The sequence below is a fragment of the Boleophthalmus pectinirostris genome, unplaced genomic scaffold (assembly GCF_026225935.1).
Source record: "Boleophthalmus pectinirostris isolate CB_2022bp ecotype Guang Dong unplaced genomic scaffold, ASM2622593v1 HiC_scaffold_16, whole genome shotgun sequence".
Taxonomy (NCBI): domain Eukaryota; kingdom Metazoa; phylum Chordata; class Actinopteri; order Gobiiformes; family Gobiidae; genus Boleophthalmus; species Boleophthalmus pectinirostris.
Window position 1 is genome coordinate 19,466,155 of NW_026571095.1, and position 19,128 is coordinate 19,485,282.

Genomic DNA, 19,128 nt, shown 5'->3' on the forward strand with positions numbered 1-19,128 from the left:
ATGGACCCCCAATCAAAATGTTACATAGTCCACCTTTAATATCAGCCACGTATATTGAAAATAAATTAATTAAATGAAAATGTAATCCCCAAGAAAGTATAAGCGTACTGCTTCAACATTAAACTTAATAGCCATTGTACGTTATGCTACTACTAATGCTACTACATCAACAAATACTCTTATCACTACTTCAGGTGCTTTAAAAGTAGTCATACTGCTGCTCCTGTTATTACTACTACTGCTGCAGACAGTTTTGTATTGACAGAGACAAAAGATTAGAGATAATAATGTAGAAAAGTGAAAGACTAAACCTTGAAGAAAAAAAAAAAAAAAATAGAAAAGAGTTTTATACTTATTTGTAGGCAAGTAACCAATACCTTTCCACTTCTGACCAAAAAACAATATTGGATTTTAAGCTCTGCATTGGTTCAATCAACAGAGCCATCTTCAGAGTCTCTGGTCTCTTTCATATTTCTTTATACAGGTTGTTGACAAAAGCAGACAGATACTGTATTATTGACTGAGAAAAGAGTGATTGTGCTTTGTGGTATTCATCAAGTTTTGTTTTTTTTTCACATGTGCAATTTGAAAGCACACAAATGCTGCATTTGGACAATAGTGACATATTTTCTCTATTCTTTTTGGAACATGTTGGCCACATGTGCTGCAGGTAGTTATTGTGTGATATGTAGCTGTTGTGTTGAGATGCAAGATGTTTTCATTGTTTACTACAGCATTCAAATAGCAAGTTTTGAAATATATACCGTACTTTCTGAACTATGGAGCACACCTGATTATAAGCCACATCAACAAAATTTTAACAAAATTTAATAATTGTACATATATAAGCCGCACCTGAATATAAGCCGTGGGTGTCCACGTCTTCAAGAACATTTTCAATTTCAAGCCATCTTCTTTATTGCCTCTGAAAGCTTTTGTCGTCTTTTTGCACTGAGTCAGCTCATCACGATGCCGTCGCCAGAGTCTCACCATCGACTCACTGATGCCAAACTCACGTGCAGCAGCTCTGTTTCCTTCTTCAACATGACAGCCAAATCACTTGCCGTTAATTTAAAAGCTGCATCATCTGCATTTCTTCGTGTGTTTTCCATGAAGAGGGTGTGTGTATGAAGTGCAAAATAACTGTTCAAAACACAATCAAACAAGCATCTTCCTCAGAGCATCAGCCCCATCTCTCCCCGTGCTCTATGGCGCATGTCTCCTGCAAGAGTCTCTGTCCTGTCTGTATCATGTCAGTGTCTCTGAGGATTTCAGCAATTTCAGAATTTCTGGCTCTCTCGGGAGCTAAGCTATCAATCAGGTATGAATGAATGTTCGGCTACTGACATTTGAGACATTTCTTCTCATCATTTATGCATATGGGTAAGATGTATCCCCCTCACAAATTTTTATTTAGCATCATAACTTATTTTATCACACGGTGATAAACTATTTGACAGAGCTGACAATATCACTAGCTAGTGTAGCAACTTCATGTTGACCCTAGATACATGTGTTAACTGCACAGACAGTGACACTTTCTGCACTCAGGCTGCGTGTATCCGCTGTGTTGCCAAACCATAGACCGTACATATGAATGGACAATGTGCCAAACAAAGAATTCCATACATTACCCGCATCGTTATATTAGCTGCAGGGTTCAGAGTGTGAGAAAAAAGTAGCGGCTTATAGCCTGGTAAAAAAAAAAAAAAAAAAAGTTTTTATTGGCAAATGGTAAATTGTCACATTTTCATATTTATATAACGCTTTTTCACCTTCAAGGCACTCAAAGCGCTTCGTTAAGGAACCACTCACCCACTCAAACGCGTGTATACAGACACTAGGGGTGAGGCGGGTTTTGCCCAAGGACACAATAGCACTTATCTGTGGGACATGAAATCGCACCACCAACCTGTGAGTCAGTGGATCTTACCACCCAACCAATGATGTTTTATGTTGAGAGGGGGAATCGAACTGCCAACCTTTGGACAAACACTCCCTTCGAGCCATAAAAGCTTTATACATTTACTTTTGAGATTTGCCATATTGCTATATGTCCTTGAATACGTGACAAAATAGAGCTCCTTTATGGCTTTTGTTGCAAAGGAAATAGTCATTTTAGAATGTGTCTCCAAACTTAAATTAATCCCAAATAGAAAATAAATGCAATATTTACAAACCAATTCTTCCACAGTAATCCTAGTTGTGACTATTGGGCAGCATTTCATTTCAGTGACTACAAAAGTTGGTTGTTAACTTTCTCGCAAGCCCAATCGTGTAAACTTGCTGATGTTACAATACAGCAGAAATAAGTGATTAGATGACAAATATCTAGATAAGCCTTATGTCGTTATAATTTTGTGTCTATTCCAATAAATGATAACAGCTGACATGGCAAAACCTACAGGCTGTGGACACCCTGCATCTGTAAAAAAGCAATAAGAGAGCACAGCCATCGATACAAAAATGAATAAACAACAAACAAATTGAATCACACAGGGTTTTTTTGAGCTTGCCAAATCGTTTAGTAATGTGTTTTCGGGAGTGTGAGCGCAAAAAATTAGGAGGAATTTGCTTGTGATGTGGGTGCGAAAAGCCAGTCATCGGACGCCATCTGTCAGCGCCGAGGTGAGGGGAGAGAAAGCGGGGAGCGCGGCAGGGGCGTCCTTGGACAAAGCATCGGTTAGTGAGAGATGGATAGGGAAAAAGAGAGACACACAGAGAGAAAGAGCCAGAGGCAGAGAGAGAGAAAGAGAGAAAGAAAGAGAGAGACCCACACATTGAGAGAGAGAAAGAGAGAGAAATAGAGAGAGAAAGAAAGAGATCCACACAGAGAGAGAGGGAGAAAGAGAGAGTTAGAGAGAGAGAGATAGAGATAGAGAGATAGAGATAGAAAGAGAGAGATAGAGACCTACACACTGAGAGAGAGAGAGAGAGAGACTCACACAGAGAGAGAGAGAGAGAGAGAGAGAAAGAAAGAAAGAAAGATAGGGAGGGACCCACACAGTGAGAGAGAGATAGAGAGAGAAAGAGAAAGAAAGAGAGAGAGATCCACACAATGAGAGAGAGAGAGCGAAAGAAAGAGAAAGAGAGAGAGAGAGAGACCCACACACTGAGAGAGAGAGATAGAGAGAGAGAGAGAGAGAACCACACAGTGAGAGAAAGAAATAGAGAGAGAAAGAAAGATAGGGAGGGACCCACACCGTGAGAGAGAGAGATAGAGAGAGAGAAAGAGAAAGAAAAGAGAGAGAGAGAGATCCACACACTGAGAGAGAGAGAGGAAGAGAAAGCCAGATAAGGAGGGACTCACACACTGAGAGAGAGAGATAGAGAAGGAGAGAGAAAGAAAGAGAGAAACCCACACATTGAGAGAGAGAGAGAGAGAGAGAGAGAGAGAGAGAGAGAGAGAGAGAGAGAGAGAGAGAGAGAGAGAGAGAGAGAGAGAGAGAGATAGGGAGGGACCCACCTTGACAGAGAGACAGATAGACAGAGAGAAAGGTAGAGAGATCCACACAGATAGAGAGAGAAAGAAATATAGAGATGTACCCACACCGAGACATAGATGAATATAGAGACAGAAAGAGAGAGAGGGACCTACACTGACAGAGAGATACAAGGAAACAGAGAAATAGACCCAGGGAGAGAGAGACATAGACAAATAAATAGAGAAGCAGAACAAAGAGAGAGAGAGAGGGAGACACATGTACACACATAGGAAGAGAAAGGATGAGAGACAGAGAGAGGGAGAAGGAGGGTGTTTGGAGTGACCGACAGGAGACAACAGGAGCAGACAGGCCATTAGTTATCTCCACTGGCACTTAAGAAACAAGCAGGTCCCAATGAACACTGACTGAAAAGTGTGAGGAATCAGGGATAATAGAGCCAAAAGCAAAGACTTTGACGGTTCCATTAGTTTCAGTTACAGAGCAAAAATGATCACCACCGCAGTAATAAGAGTCTATAATTGCACAAAGGATAGACTGAGATACACTGTGTATATGGATAGTTCAAAATATGCAAGTGCTCTGGGAGACTGGGTTATTTTCAACTCAAAAATCCATCTATCTATTAATTTTCTTCCACTTAAAAAAAATTAATAAAAATAAACCTTTATTACATTTTGGCTATCAGATATAAAAGAGCACAAGGACGCACAGTTTGCTCGTGTCCCAGATGAAGGTCTCATTGGCTGAAATGTGTTAGCGTTTGGTGTTTATTTTTACATTTGATAGCCAAGATAAAAAGGAGCTTTTTCATGTTTTTCTAAATTGGTAGAGTACCTTTTTTCTGTATCAGAAACCACATGTACACAGGTTGGAGCAAGGATCAAACAGCCAATATTCGGGTCACTGCTGTCCAAATACATATCTCAAACACTAAAATCTGAGGCTACGTTTATATGATGATGGTCTGAACAGAAGACGCAAAAGTGGCATCACGTCTTCACTTTTATTTCGAGTTTACACAAGCGTTTTCTGGGGGAAATCTCCGTGCATACGGTGACGCAAAAGTGTGTGGAATTCGATTGGGTATGCATGCCAGGCAGCTTGGTGGTGACGCTAGGTGGTGATGTATGTGATGTAAACGTGCACGCGATGTGAGCAGATCTGACTAAAGTTTTGTGTCTTGGACAGTGTAGATGGAAACACGGCAGGGAGTATTCAACTTTTCCACTCTGGAGGGTGGTTTCAGATTTTTGCGTTTTTAAGCCCCAAAAACGGCATCACCATCTAAACGAAAGGCACTTCCAATAAAATATTTTGCTGTTTTTACCCGCAAGCATTCTCGTGTAAACAGGCCCTGAGTCAGCGTCTGTATTGTTACTTTGCAGGTGAAGTCATCAACATTCCTAGGGGGTGCGATGCTAACTGTAGGATCTTCTCTGTCTGAGGCTTTATTCGACTTTAATCTGAGCTTTATTTTAACACAATCTGACCACAAAGAGCTGGAACTACAACAGGGGAGCTGATTTGTGCTGTTAGACAATTCTTTTGCATGTAAAATTATAGTCACAAACAAGCTAACTTTTTTGTTGAAAGTCAAACACCTAAACAGAACCATGAACACTCATATTGACCACAGATTCCAGAAAATGTGTTTTTCCTTGAGTTTTCAGACTATTTTAAAACTTTGACAGTGTTTGCTAATGTGTGCATTGTGTCACCGTGGTAATGCCTAGGGATGTATCAATAAACAAAATATTGTGATATCATATTGTCAAAGTTTTCACAATAATCGTGGATCACAATATATCGAATTACAAGTCTCTTTGCTGAAATTAAGACAGAGGGAACTACATAGACCATAATCCTTTGCTCCATTTCACTGTAGACTACAAGAACAAATAACAGTTCTAAGTACTTTTTAAGTCTTAGTTCTTTGGATTAATTCTTGTCAAGGCATTTTAAGAGGAAAAAGTAGCATATTCAGAGTTTTGTTGCCTCCACAAAATATCGCAATAATTATCGTACTGTGAGATGTATATCGTGAAAATATCAGACCGAGAGTTTTGGATATCGTTACATCCCATCCTGAGCCTCCCCACCATATCGTGAGCTTTCGCACAATACTGCAATAAATATCGTACCGCGAGGTTCGTACTGCAATGATATCGTATCGTGAGACTTGGATATTGTTACACCCCTAGTAATTCCTAAACATTCCACCATTAGAGATACATGTAGAACGCCTCCATCGTGATGTCAGTGCAGTATCAATTAAGGAGTACCTAGTTTCCTATATATATATTTCCGGACATGTTGCCCATTAATTGCAGCACAATAATGAAAAGTTAAATTACAATGCAAGTCTTGTATCTTCCCCAACAACAGTGGACCAGTAGTAAGCTAGATACAACCAAAACATTTGCCAATTAGTTAATGCATACAAACATATGCTGGCAGTTACCTTTGCAGTAACTTAGCAACAAAATTATCAGGTAACAAAAATGGTGGATGACATATGTTGAGAAATTGTTGTAAATAAAGCCGGAAGCAAAGACTGTTAGACTTTGATCGTTCAATTAGGTAAAACCCTTGAAGAGGTGCTGGAGCGGCTTATGTTCAGTGCTGATTATAATGTAACGCTTGGCTACAATCAATAGGCACAAACAGATGGTAAAGTGTTGTGGCATTAAATAGTTAGTAGTATGTGGCGCATGTATCCAGGCACAGCAGATGGAACACGCCACACACATTTTATCTCAGCAAGAAAACTGCAATATTTGGCATGAAAATACCTGTCATTTTAAAGCCTAAATGAAACACAACTGGAAAAAGCGTCAACAGAAGCATACTGGTGAGAAATTATTGTTGAAAATACTGGTGAATTATGACAATAATTTGCTTCTACGTTCAATTTGGAAATGCTTTTGTTGAGTTGAAATGCACAAAAATGGGCTGTCATAGAAAGAACTCTGGCAATAGGGGCAGCTATGATTTGTTACATGCATAATAGTGCTAGAAAAAAGCTTGCATATTAAATTAACTGGTGTAATTATTAAAAGATAACAAATGTCAGCTGAAATTGTTATGGGCTTTTGTGTTGAGTGTACTGTATGTACAAATGATTAAATATTTTGCGATACAAATTACGCCAATACAACGCATCCATATAGCTGATGATATTTTTGTTTAATTGTTGCTGTTGCCGAAATTTAATCAGTTAAGTATCTATCTACCCATCCATCTTAAAAGAGAAGAACTAAAATAAAGGTGATGCACTACCTCCAGAAAGTTATACTCTGTTACTTTAAATGTATGCATGTACTTTATGTTTATAGCTAATTACTAGTAAGCTACCAATGCATATACTGCTTGGAATGTTTCTCAATAAATAAGTCAGTTTCTGTATTTTGGCTTATACTAAATGTAAATATGGAGCTGGTATGTATTCAACAATATGTTCACTTTGAACTTGCTGCCAACAGTTTTCATGAAAACACATATTGCTTTGGTCTAAAAATGGGGTATATAGTATTTGAATGGGATTAGCATCTAGCAGTGTATAGTATAGGGCTTAGAGAAGTTCTGCCAGTTCCCTCTACACGGCTGTGACTTTGCACAATGACTCAGATATTTATAGATCTCTCCCACTCCACTGCAGATGTAGATCCCAATAATCGCTGTTAATAATCCCCATAATAACCCTGTGTGTTCAGAAGCAGGGGACGTCCTACCTTTGCTGATGTCCTGGTACTCGAGCCACAGCTGTCTCTGGACCTGTTTGTTGGGGTACCAGATGGTGCAGGACTCCTGGAAGCCGTACACTGCCTCCTGCACGTAGTGATTCCCGAACTCCCTCAGGATGGACACGTAGTCACTGCGCTGTGTTGCCCCGTCCAGAGAATGGATGGCGGAGCTGAAGGCTACAGGGAGGAAAATATGCGTTTAGTTAGCATTTTCCATCGCTCTTAAAAGCATTATGTTTCTGTAATACACACTGCATTATTGGGCTTAGAGTGGTGCAGGGAGTGGAGAAAAATACTATACAAAGAACTACAAACACCCACACTAAGAAAGTAATTATGTCTATTAGGCACAATCCTAATTTATTTTGCATGGTAAATGGAAGCTGTATTCAGTCACCACTAAATATATGTTTCTTACTTACAGGTAATTTGTGCAGTGCTTTTTTGCTCATCTATCTTAAGATAATTCTTGTTGGGAATTGCAGGTGTACAGAGTCCATCCTTCCAACTGTGGGCATTACTTACTAGTTAAAAAATGTGTAGAAAGATTTATTTAAAATTTATGTTTGCGAGTTGGAGTTAAAGGAAACTGTAGCCTACTCCAGTAAATAAGGCTATGTTCATACTGCAGGGTTCAATGCTCAATTCGGATATTTTTGTGAAATACGATTCTTTTGTGAGGTTGTTCATATTTCCAATTAAATGCGACTTGTATAAGATCTCCAGTGTGAACTTTAAACGCCCCAAAAGTGTCCCACATGAGCAATGGAGGACACGACGACGTCACAAACAGTGAGCATGTTCAGTGTTTAAGGAAGTTGCCTAAACATTGACGCGAACATTGAGCACCTGGAGATTTTAAAGTTGCTGTCGTACCAGAGCCAGAACATGTACAGCTTATTTGTTTTAAGGAGGAGACTGAGAAGGAGAAGGACAAGGTTTTTGGCCATGGCATTTTGTGGGGTAGTGGCAGCAATGTCTGTAGAAAGGAATGTGTGGGTGGGGAGTTGCAGCTCAGAGTGGTGGGATTGTTATGTGCTTCACTGCTTCACTCAAACGGAGTTCATACACAATTTTCATATGACGAGAAGAACATTTGTGTTCATTTGTGACGAGTAGGTGGATGAACGTGACCTGGCCATTCAGACTGAAGTCGCATGTCCAAAGATCGAAAATGTACCGCTTTTAGGAGCACATCTCCAAGTGGCCTGGGTCACACTTGAAAAAAATTGGATCTGTGTCGGTCAGACTGTCATTAATAGATCAGATACAGGTCTGCATAGGGGTGAAAAAATTGGTTTTAGGTCACTTCAGGCTGCAGTCTGAACGTAGCCTAACTTGTTCGGTTCCAGTATATTTCAGTGTATTGCCCAAAACAGACTGTATGGTCACCAATCCATCCAGTGACAAGAAAGAAAATATCTAATGTATTTGTGTTCTCCTAGAGTGCACCATGTAACTTTTTTGTGGAGGGTCCACCAACTGATTGTCTCCTTGGAGCATTGCCTGTAATTTTCCACAATGAAGCATTAAAATCATCTGTCTCCATGAAGATTAGAAAAAAAATTAACTAGGCCGAGATAAAGGTCAGATCTATGGAGAGGCATCTCTGTTTTTCATGGTATTTTTAAGCAATAAAACAATGGAATAAATGCTAAACATGACAGTTTAATACCATACTGTGGAACATTCCAGACAAAACAATCACTTCCCCATGGAGACAAGCGGAGGACCCTCTACCAGAGAAGTTACACAGTTAATCTTTAAAGTAATTTTTTAGGCTTCATGGAACACATTTAAAAAGTAAACAAACAACAAAGTAACATATCACATTTACACAGTACATTTTTAAAAAGTAAAATCAAATACTCAAGAGTTTTCAGGAGACCCTGTTGTCTTAATCGCAAAGTTCTGTGGTATGCTGAGTGAGTATTGGTGCTTCATTTGCAGTGCGCTGTGTTGACTCTGCAGACCATTAGATTAAAGCTTGTGATCAATGTCTAATATTGTTGGGGCTTAAGAGTGTCGTTTGGTGTTATAGACCCGCACTAATCCATTCTAATCCGGGTTTAACTCACTTTTCATTGAACAAAGGTATTTCAATAAACTGCAAGCATCTTAGCTGGGCGTCACTGTCTTTATGAGCTTCAGTGGACTTCAGAAAAACACTTGAGTATTCGTACAGCACGTCAGCATAAACATTCTGATGTTATAAAGTGTCTATAAATTGCATGTTTACTAGTACAGGCCTACATGAAAGAAAGTCTGTGTTAGTGGATTCAGTAAGGGCACAAAGATTATTAAAAAGATTTGGGCTTTAGAGCAGAAATAATCAGTTCTGTTTACAGAATGGGCTGTCATCAGACGAGAGCAACTTTCTTCAAATTAAAATTTCAAAAAAAAAAAGAAGCTTGCTCTATTTGGGATTTTCAGAAAGCGTGTTTATTAGCACAGGCAGATGCATGATTTATTTATTAACATGGGGGCAGTAGTTTCATTTTGAGTTAAATATACAAAATGAGAAGCATACCATCACAGAGCAAACACACTATTCATAATTAAGATTTTACTCACTATATGTGCACTTGCATTTAGAGTAACATACAACTCCCAATACACTTGTACCTTCAGCATTTTAGCTGAAGTGGGCTACATTTATCTATTATTATCTAAAATTAATTAGTTTGAATGAGAAAAATACAATATGGTTAAAGTAAACATTCATTATTATTAGAAATACATACTTATTTATCAGGACTGCACTCAAAATGTCACTGTAATAATACAACATGATGTTTGTAAAATCCCTTTGTCGTACAGGTAGAATCCATGGCAAAGCTGAAATTCAATTCAACTGTCAACTGTACAAAAGTTTTTTTGATTGAATGTTTCACAGCTTGGATGAGTTGCGAAGTGTATTCGTAAAAACCTTTTGTCCAGTTGACAATGTGAATTTATTCTTTGCAATTTAACATGATGGACTTCTTGGCAATAGGTGTACGGAGTTTGTATTGTGAAGCTTGATGTTAATTTATCATAACTTAAAGGTGCACTATGTAACTTTCTGGTGACAGGGCCGTCAAATGCTTTTTTCTACAGACATGTTATTGTTTTGTCTGGAATGTTTCACAGTTTGGAGACCAAACCAGACCAAGTTACAGGGCAGATCTATGGAGAGGCAACCAGCTCACAGCTAGAATGCCTCTTTTTTGGGGTATTTTTGAGCTTTGAGTAATTGAATAAATGTATGGTGGAGCTGATTAATGTCCTACTGTGGAATATTCCAGGCAGAGCAATGACATAACCATAGAAACAGGCAGTTAGCGGACCCTCCACCAGAAAAGTTACACAATGCACCTTTAAATATCTGCTGATGTCGTGACGTAAAATTACAACAGAATTTTTTATTCAACGTAAGGAAGAAAACAATTTAGTAAATTATTTATTTATTATATTGTGGGGTGCCTCAGGGGTCAATCCTGGGCCCCCTGTTGTTCAATCTCTACATGCTGCCATTAGGCCAGTTTAAGCAGCAATAACGTGTCGTACCACAATTATGCAGATGACACTCAGATCTACGTCTCTCTGGCAGCAGGAGACTATGGACCATGGAGCACTTGGTCACTGCATCCAACAGATCAGTGTGTGGATGCAAAACAACTTTCTCCAGCTAAACTTGACAAGATGAAGTCATAGTGTTTTCCACAGAAACAAAGGGACAGTGTCAGCAGTCACCTCCAGTCTCTCTCTCTAAAACCTTCAAATCAGGCAAGAAATCTAGTAATAATGGACTCAGACTTGAACTTTAACAGCCACATAAAATCAATAACATCTGCAGCCTTTTACCATCTAAAAACATAGCAAAAATCAAAGGTTTACTGTCTAAATCAGACAGAACTATCCAGCACAGTAGGTTAGACTATGTAAATAAGCTGTGACATGCAGAACATCCAGAACGCTGCAGCTCGGGTCCTTACTCGAACTAGGAAGTACGAGCACATAAGTCTGTGCCAGGTCTCCACTGGCTTCTGCAGAGAAAGTTAAAATGCTTGTGTACAATCCATGCACCAAAGTACACTGTGACATTTAGTGTCAATATGAACCAAAACAAGTTAAACGTAGTTTCAAATTATTGAACAGAATTTTTTATTCAACGTAAGGAAGAAAACAATTTAGTAAATTATTTATTTATTAGTACCAAACATGTTATGTACCAAACAGAACATGTACTTCCTGAAAATAGTATTAATTTGATTCACACATATATCAATATCTAACGCTAAACATGACTATCTATACTATCTATACTGTGCAGTGTTCATATGATCCTCTTCAAGGCTTTGGAATCCATTTGTATTCGCTTATAGCAATACAATACATGAACAAACTGCTTACTATAGCACAGTACTAATGCACCTTTTTCAAGATGGCAGCAGTCATAGTAGCAGCGACACTTTTTATTGAACATAAGCACCGATAAGAGCTCCTTGTGTTCTATTTTCCATGCAGTTGTGTAATAAGATCGCACCTATATCTCCATAAGAAAAGCTACGTTTGATGGGTTACATTGACCGTGCGCTTGCCATGATCTGCTCCACAAACACTGAAAAGCAAAAGTGCAATAGCAGTTTATCATTATCGTTTCGAGGAGTTGTGATATTAATATCTCAGCCCTCACGCCCGGATCGCTCTCACTCTCTTTCTCTAAAATTAAATTAGGAAGCCAGCGATGTGCGAGACAGGGCGGATGAGCGATGGTGGCTGGGTTATCAGATGTAAAAATCACTACACTAGCCTCACCCCTCGACTGGCTGGCTACGGAAATATGATGCTCTAAAGTGGGAAGAAGAGGAGACAAAAACAGGAAGAAAATATCTAGAAAGTGTTCTCTCAGCAAATATAGACACTTTCGAACCATGCCAGCGTCATCAGGAATGCATTAGAAGTGTCATGGCCGTATTTACAGAAGAGAGGCACTTACCAGAACAGGAAACATTTATGTTTGACTTTAGGAATGAGACATTTTCTGGCTTCATAATAGAAACAACATCTCATCAGGGCAGCGAAAGAGGATTTCATTTGAATGAGAACTACCACAAGAAATACCAAAGCTGTGATACTTGATGTGTTCTTCTTTATTTTTATTATTTTATTGGAAAAGCACTTTGTGTGTAAACTCGGTGTGACTACTGCATACTGCTTGCATCTAATTGTTAAAAATAATTTGATCGCAAACTCATAATACAGCCTGATGTGTTACTAAAATACATTTGGGGATGAGAGTGTGTTGGCTGTGCGATGGCAGTCTACCCCTGATTAACAGTCTGAAAAGCTGTTCTAAATTTGTGCATGTTCTCAAAAAGTCATGCATGTGATTACAAGCAATATCCCAGACTGGAGATAGATTTAAATACTTCCTGCTTTTAGAGTTTTAAGATCTCTAAAAGTTTGGTATCAACTTCAGAAAATGTTGCTGATGATGAAATGATACTCCAACATTTCTCAATTTGATACCTCCACCAACTACTATATCCATTGCGTTACTTGCCTGTCTCTTCTACATTCTGTAGGAATTCAGAAGGGTCTGAAATTGGACTATAGCGTGTAAAATAAATAAATTAATTAATTAATAAAAAAAAAAATTCTAACTTGAGGTGATCCAAGCACTGTTGCTAATTTGTAGCGTGTCTCTCAAATGTGGAAGACACCTCATGAAAATGATTTTAATCATTCATATTAAAATCCATAACTTCATTTACCTGAGATAAATAAGAGTTTACTGTTTGGATTGTCGATTCTGCAGAAATCCTTGGTGTTTCTTAGGCTACATTTATAAGATGACGGTCTGAACAGAAAAAGCAAAAGTGGTGTCGCGTATTCACTTTTTATTCCGAGTTACACGAGAGTTTTCGGTAGCAAATCTGCATTTATACGGTGACGCAAAAGTGTGTGGAATCCGATTGAGTATACATGCCAGGCGGCTAGGTAGTGACGCTAGGTGGTGATGTATGTGCGGTAAATGTGTACACAACGTGAGCAGGTCTGACCAGAGTTTTGCGTCTTGGGCAGTGTAAACGGAAATGCTACGGCGGAACATATTCAACTTTTCCACTCTGGAGGGTGGTTTTGGATTTTTGCATTTTTAAGCCTCAAAAATGTGGTCACAGTCTAAACGAAAGGCACTTCGGCCCTAAATCCTCTGTTGTCTTTGTCCTTTTTTACTCCTACACTATGCTTCATCTTTGTTTGTCAAAGCGTGTGGTTCTGGCTTGCCTGGTAAGTGTCTTACATCATACAATTCCAGGTCCAATATATAACAGAACATTGTCTATAAAAATATTTTAACATTTTAACATAACCTGGCCCCTCCCTATCTCACTGACCTTGTCTGTCTGCACTGTCCACCACGCCACCTCAGATCAGCCCACACCAACCTCCTCACTCCCCTCATCAGAACAAAGCAACAGACCTTGGGGGATAGAGCCTTCGCTGCTTCCGCCGCAGCCTCCCTCTGGAACTCACTCCCACAATCCATCAGGAACTCGGACTCACTGCAGCACTTCAAATAACTACTAAAAACTCACCTGTTCAATCTGGCATTCCCCCCTTAATTCCCCACGTTTTCTACTGTGTTGCTTTTCTACAGTGTCATTTGTAAAGTGTCTTTGAGTGTTCAAAAAAGCTCTGATGTATTATTATTATTATTATTTTTCATTGTTGTTAAGTTATTATCAATATTTAGTCATACAATACATGTTCAAATAATGGTTAGACCTATAATTCATGTTCAAATAATTCTGATTGCACAGTCTGTTCTTTTTCTGCTGTATATTTTCTTTCCGACTACATCCTCCTCTACAATTTGACACAAAAGCACAAAAGCTACAGAGCATGTTGCCGGTGTAAACTGAAAATGGATAACTTTTTCACCTTGGTCCATCTTAATTTGTTCCTTTTTTGGTTTGGAACTTTCTGAACTTCAAAATAAATAGCTTTAATGGCACTATTGACTGCAGTGAGTGAATGCGCCGCACAACTAAATGGGTTTTTGGAGATGATGAAAGCCCTACTGCACTTGAAGTCTTTAATCAAGGCACATCTTACACTTTTGACACTTTTTCTTATTTTTTATTTTTATTTTTTCAGGAAAGTCTATCAAAAGGCATTTACTTTGCTTTACTTTGTCACATCTAGTACACTAGCACATTATCAGGTTACCCATAAAACCTTCTTTCATGTGTTATCATAATGACTTTCTCCTATACGCCCTTTTTATGTTGTTTTGACATTACCTTGTACAGATGCGATGTCTTTTCTTTCCAGGCGTTCGATTTTGACCCTTTTGACCTGACCTCGTGTTAATTCATGATTAAAGAGAGGTTGACCCTGGGTTCTGTGCAGCCCACCAGACGCTGCACTCTCAGCACTGGAATCAGGCGGTAATTGACTCTTTGAAAAGCTTTAATTTGTGTAATGGCTCCTCCGACTTGAACCTTTTAGCACTGCTGCGCATAGTGGCTAGGATTTAGCATTACATCCTGTGGTGGGAGTCGTTATGTTTTCAATCCCGGCAAAAGCTCTGCAGGGCACACAGAGGGCTGCAAACTCTCTCTTTTTTTTCATTTTTTTTCATTTTTGAATATTTGTATTTTAATGAAACTAATCATATCTTACCTTTACCTAAACTTTAGTGTGAGCAATTAATGGACAAAAGACAAGATTTGTCTAAATCTAAGTTAGAAACATGCTTTGGGATTACACAGTGGCAGAGTGGTTAGTGCAGAGTGTGAATGAATGTGACATAGTTGATAGTACACAGTATATCTATCGATCTATCATTTTGGGCCGATAGACAGCACTATTTTGGGATTGTCAAAGCTGTGTTTTTTTGCAGTGCTCCTAACTGACCCAGGTTTTGTTTCGTCAACTATTTCACACATGTATGCATCATCAACATGCCTCTGTCACAGAAAGAACATCAATATTTCACTGAATCATGTCCTTTAGTCCAGCATCAGTTGCACAAGGAGCTGTTTTTTCCAGCTTAAAGTTTATGCAAATGAGCCATGCGGTTTTAAGTTTTGTTTCTGTAAAATGTAAACAAATGTGCACAAAGCTGCATTAAATATATTATAACCTCAAACGGGTTGATGTGGCTCTATAGTGGTTATGGTTTATATGTTGTAAAGTTGAGTTTATTTATGCAGATTAGTAATAGTAATAATAATGATAATCTTTATATAACGTTAATGATTAATTGACCTGGTGTAGTCCTGATTCAGTTCTGGATTAATCCTGGTTTAGTCCTGGTTAGTCCTGTTTTAGTCCTGGTTCAGTACTGGTTTAGTCCTCCTGATTCAGTCCTGATTCAGTCCTGGTTCAGTCCTGGTTCAGTCTGTATGCAGCGGAAAAGTCCGGCATCTCGATCAATGGTTCTTCTGCTCAATAAATAATGCTTGAGAAATGATAACGGATTTTTGACAGTCGTAGTCACGCTGGGCACCCGCACGTACCCAACCCAATGCAGGACCCTGGTATGATGTAAGATTCTGTAATGTTTGCAAAAAATGAAATTGCAATATCTGCCAAAAGCCAAAAAAATTGCAATACATTTTTTTCTTTAAATTGTTCAGCCCTATATACTAGTATGTACTTGTATGTACAGTATATACTAGTATGTCCCACCTCATATTGGTTGGGGTAATCCACAATTTAGTTTTTAATTTAAAGACTTCACAACATCTAACACTATTAATTGCTTAAAATGTGTTGTGGTGGTTGTGGTGGTTGTGCTGGTGGTGTTGTTGTTGTTGTGGTGGTTGTTGTGGTTGTGATGGTTGTGGTCGTTGTTGTGGTTGTTTGTTTGTGGTTGTTGTGCTATTTATTTATTTAATTTATATATATATATATTTTTTTTTTATAGCAATAAAAATCAGTTTGAACCATATAGCACTTTTTGGACACATTACCATGATATTGTCCAATATGATTAAATGTAGTTTCTGACTTTAAAACAATTCTTTTTTGTAAGCATCTCGTAGCTCTTTTAGCTTTAACAACCTAAACAATGCTCCAGCTGTTCTCATTATCCACTCACCTACGTGTCACAATAGCTGCAGTGTGATAGCTAATTTACGCCACCGTGTGCACTTTTCACAGACTTTGTACTCGTGTCCACACACCAGTCAGTGCTAATGATGTTTATGTAGCAGTGATTTACCTTGAGACAAGACCCACTGATTGAGTTTGACGTGGTACAGCACCGAGCGCAGACTCCACTGTTGGACCAGAGGGTACCCAGACACCTCACTGTAGTTCACCATCCCTGGAACACACAAGGCATGCTGGTTAATGTTTCAGTATAAGGCAACACAGTTTATCGGAAAATTATTGATATTTTAAGAAAAGTAATAAGGCAGAGTATACTGAAGACTGAAATGTATAGCCTTCTTTAAGGTGGATCTGTAAGTCATTTAATTTTGTGTGTGTGTCTTAAAACATTCATATTAACTCACTCTACATGATTCTCGTGTATTTATTTCACCATTTTGTCCATAAATAAATACCTATTCAGGACATAAACTCTACTCCAAATTTGTTCCTATAACTGCTAGCTTTGGTGAGCTTCATTTGACTGGAGTCGAATGTCCCACTCCCTTAGTTCACTTCTTTATACAGTCTATGAAACTGAATTTACTTTATACTGTATGTTGAAATGTTGTAATAATATTCTTATTGCAATAATAAATAATGGAAGACCAACTTCTTCTAGCCATAAAAATTTGCATTGTTCATTTCATCAGTGATGATCAGGTTTGAGTATCCTAGTTTCATCATGGTGAATGTATACGCACTATCCCGGTTTCAGAATCCTGAATAAGGCTGTATTCCGGTTATGAGAAACTGGGATGCTGTAGCTGGTATATTCCGATAGTAACCGGGATACTGTGGCATGTATATGCAGTATCCCAGTTACTGCAACATAAAACTGAGTGCACATGCAGACAAAAGACAAACACTTTTCAGAGTGAAATGACTGCACTAAACCTGCACACATACAATCTGCACTTGTATGACCTGAACATGTATGATCTCTGAAAAGTTAAACATGAGCCATCTCCTATACGATATACCTCATCAGCACCTCCACTGTCACAGAAAAAACACACATATTCCACTGAGCCATGTCCTTTAGTTCAACAGAAGCTGAATCGCATCAGCACACAAGGAAAGAGCAGCTCTAACAGTTTATGCAAATGAGCCATGTGCTTTTAAGTTTAATTTCTATAAAACATAAACGAATGTGGCAAAGCTGAACTATATTATCAAACGGGCTGATTTGGCTTTATAGTGGTTATGGTTTATATGTTGTAAAGTTGAGTTTATATATACAGAAGGTTTTAATTAAGAATCTGTTGCAGTGTAGAACTTGTATAATGTTTGGAGACGTTGGGTTTGATCTGTGCAGTGGATCGTAGCTTCTTACTGCTGGTTAGGACCTTCCCGAGCTGCTTATGCTAAAGGAGCTCATGGTTGTTTATATTTTTCCTGGTTTATTAAATTAAGTACATTTTTGTCAATAAACCGGGATACTACATTTGATCATGTATACAGGGATATCAGTACCCCGGTTTCTCAGTGTGCATGTATAAGCTGTATCATCGGGATATGGCTAAGATACTGATGTGTATGTATACGCACTCAGTAAACATTTTTCATCAGTGTTTTTGTCAATGTCATATTTATGCTGGCTAAAACTAAATACAAATTATATTACAAAAATGCATATATATTTTCGTCAAAATGCTATGTACTTTGCATCAGATCAAAGTCCTAATGTCTCTTTTAGTGTTCACTAGACCTGAATATTTACGGTATGATTACATGAGATGACAGAAAATAGTAGGTTTTAGATCAAAGTATAAACCCATTTGAGGCTCCCAAGAAACATATAAACATAACATCACTTTGAGTTAGCGACAGCAAAAGACAAGTAAAGAGTTCCATAGAAAAAAAGTACATCAATATTAAACATTTGCTGAGATGAACTTTTTTTTAGGAAACTTTGTCATCAGAAAATTCATTTGCAGACATGCATTTGATCAGTTGCAGTGATATTCAGAGCATGTAATGAGTCAGAGCAGAAAGTAGTAAACCAATTACATATGCTATAAATAAATCAGGAATAAAATGTTCCACTTAGAAGGCAGATATGTGTGTGAACTTCAGGCGGAACTGGGGTGAGTTTGAGGGGAACAGGCTTTATGCATTTATGAATGAGGACATGTTTAAATGTTTTACTATATTATTTGCACCACGAGAATGAGCAGACACAGACAAACCCTGAAGGTTTACAAGGCTGTCATGTGATCAAAACTGAGTAGGATTTAGTAAAGGAGATGGTGAGGTGTCTGGTGGTTCTGCTGCTGTGGCATGGCGATGAATTGGGTTCATAGACTGTATAAGGAAGATACCCTCATAGCAGCAATTTCTATCTCAGAGTTTTTCTTCCACATCTTCCCACAATATCACTTCAAAAGGGCTATGACACCTATAACATCTACTGTACAAAACATCATGAATGAATGAAAGTCATACTATAAAATGAAGCTTTAATACCATAATGTCACCTGGAAACACTTATTCCATGTATACGTTCCAGGATAGGTCATCACATATTGATATTTTACATTGAGAGGAGGAATTGTGAACCACTGCTGATATGTAACCACCTCCACAACTGCTTTCACACATATTCACAGCCCGCTCTATCCCCCGTATTGATTTCAGTCTCAATTTCCAGTTCGTTTCTTTGCTTCACGTCAATACCTCCTCACATAGCGACAGCCTTGAAGAAGTCACATGTTTACAAATACTATCCAGTTAGTCACTATCAAAGATTTATTCTCTATTACATCCATTAGCCCGGGTCCTGTCAC

General features: G+C 38.4%; 1 protein-coding gene across 1 annotated transcript in view; it reads right to left on the bottom strand.

The window, feature by feature from the left end:
* astn1 (astrotactin 1) overlaps positions 1-19,128 on the bottom strand; it is a 362,355-nt gene that overhangs the window by 146,073 nt on the left and 197,154 nt on the right. The window contains exons 16-17 of the mRNA XM_020936068.2: positions 16,410-16,514; positions 7,178-7,366 (exon numbers count right to left, since the gene is read on the bottom strand). Of these exons, the coding sequence (XP_020791727.2) occupies positions 7,178-7,366; positions 16,410-16,514 (294 nt within the window). The remainder of the gene's footprint in view (positions 1-7,177; positions 7,367-16,409; positions 16,515-19,128) is intronic.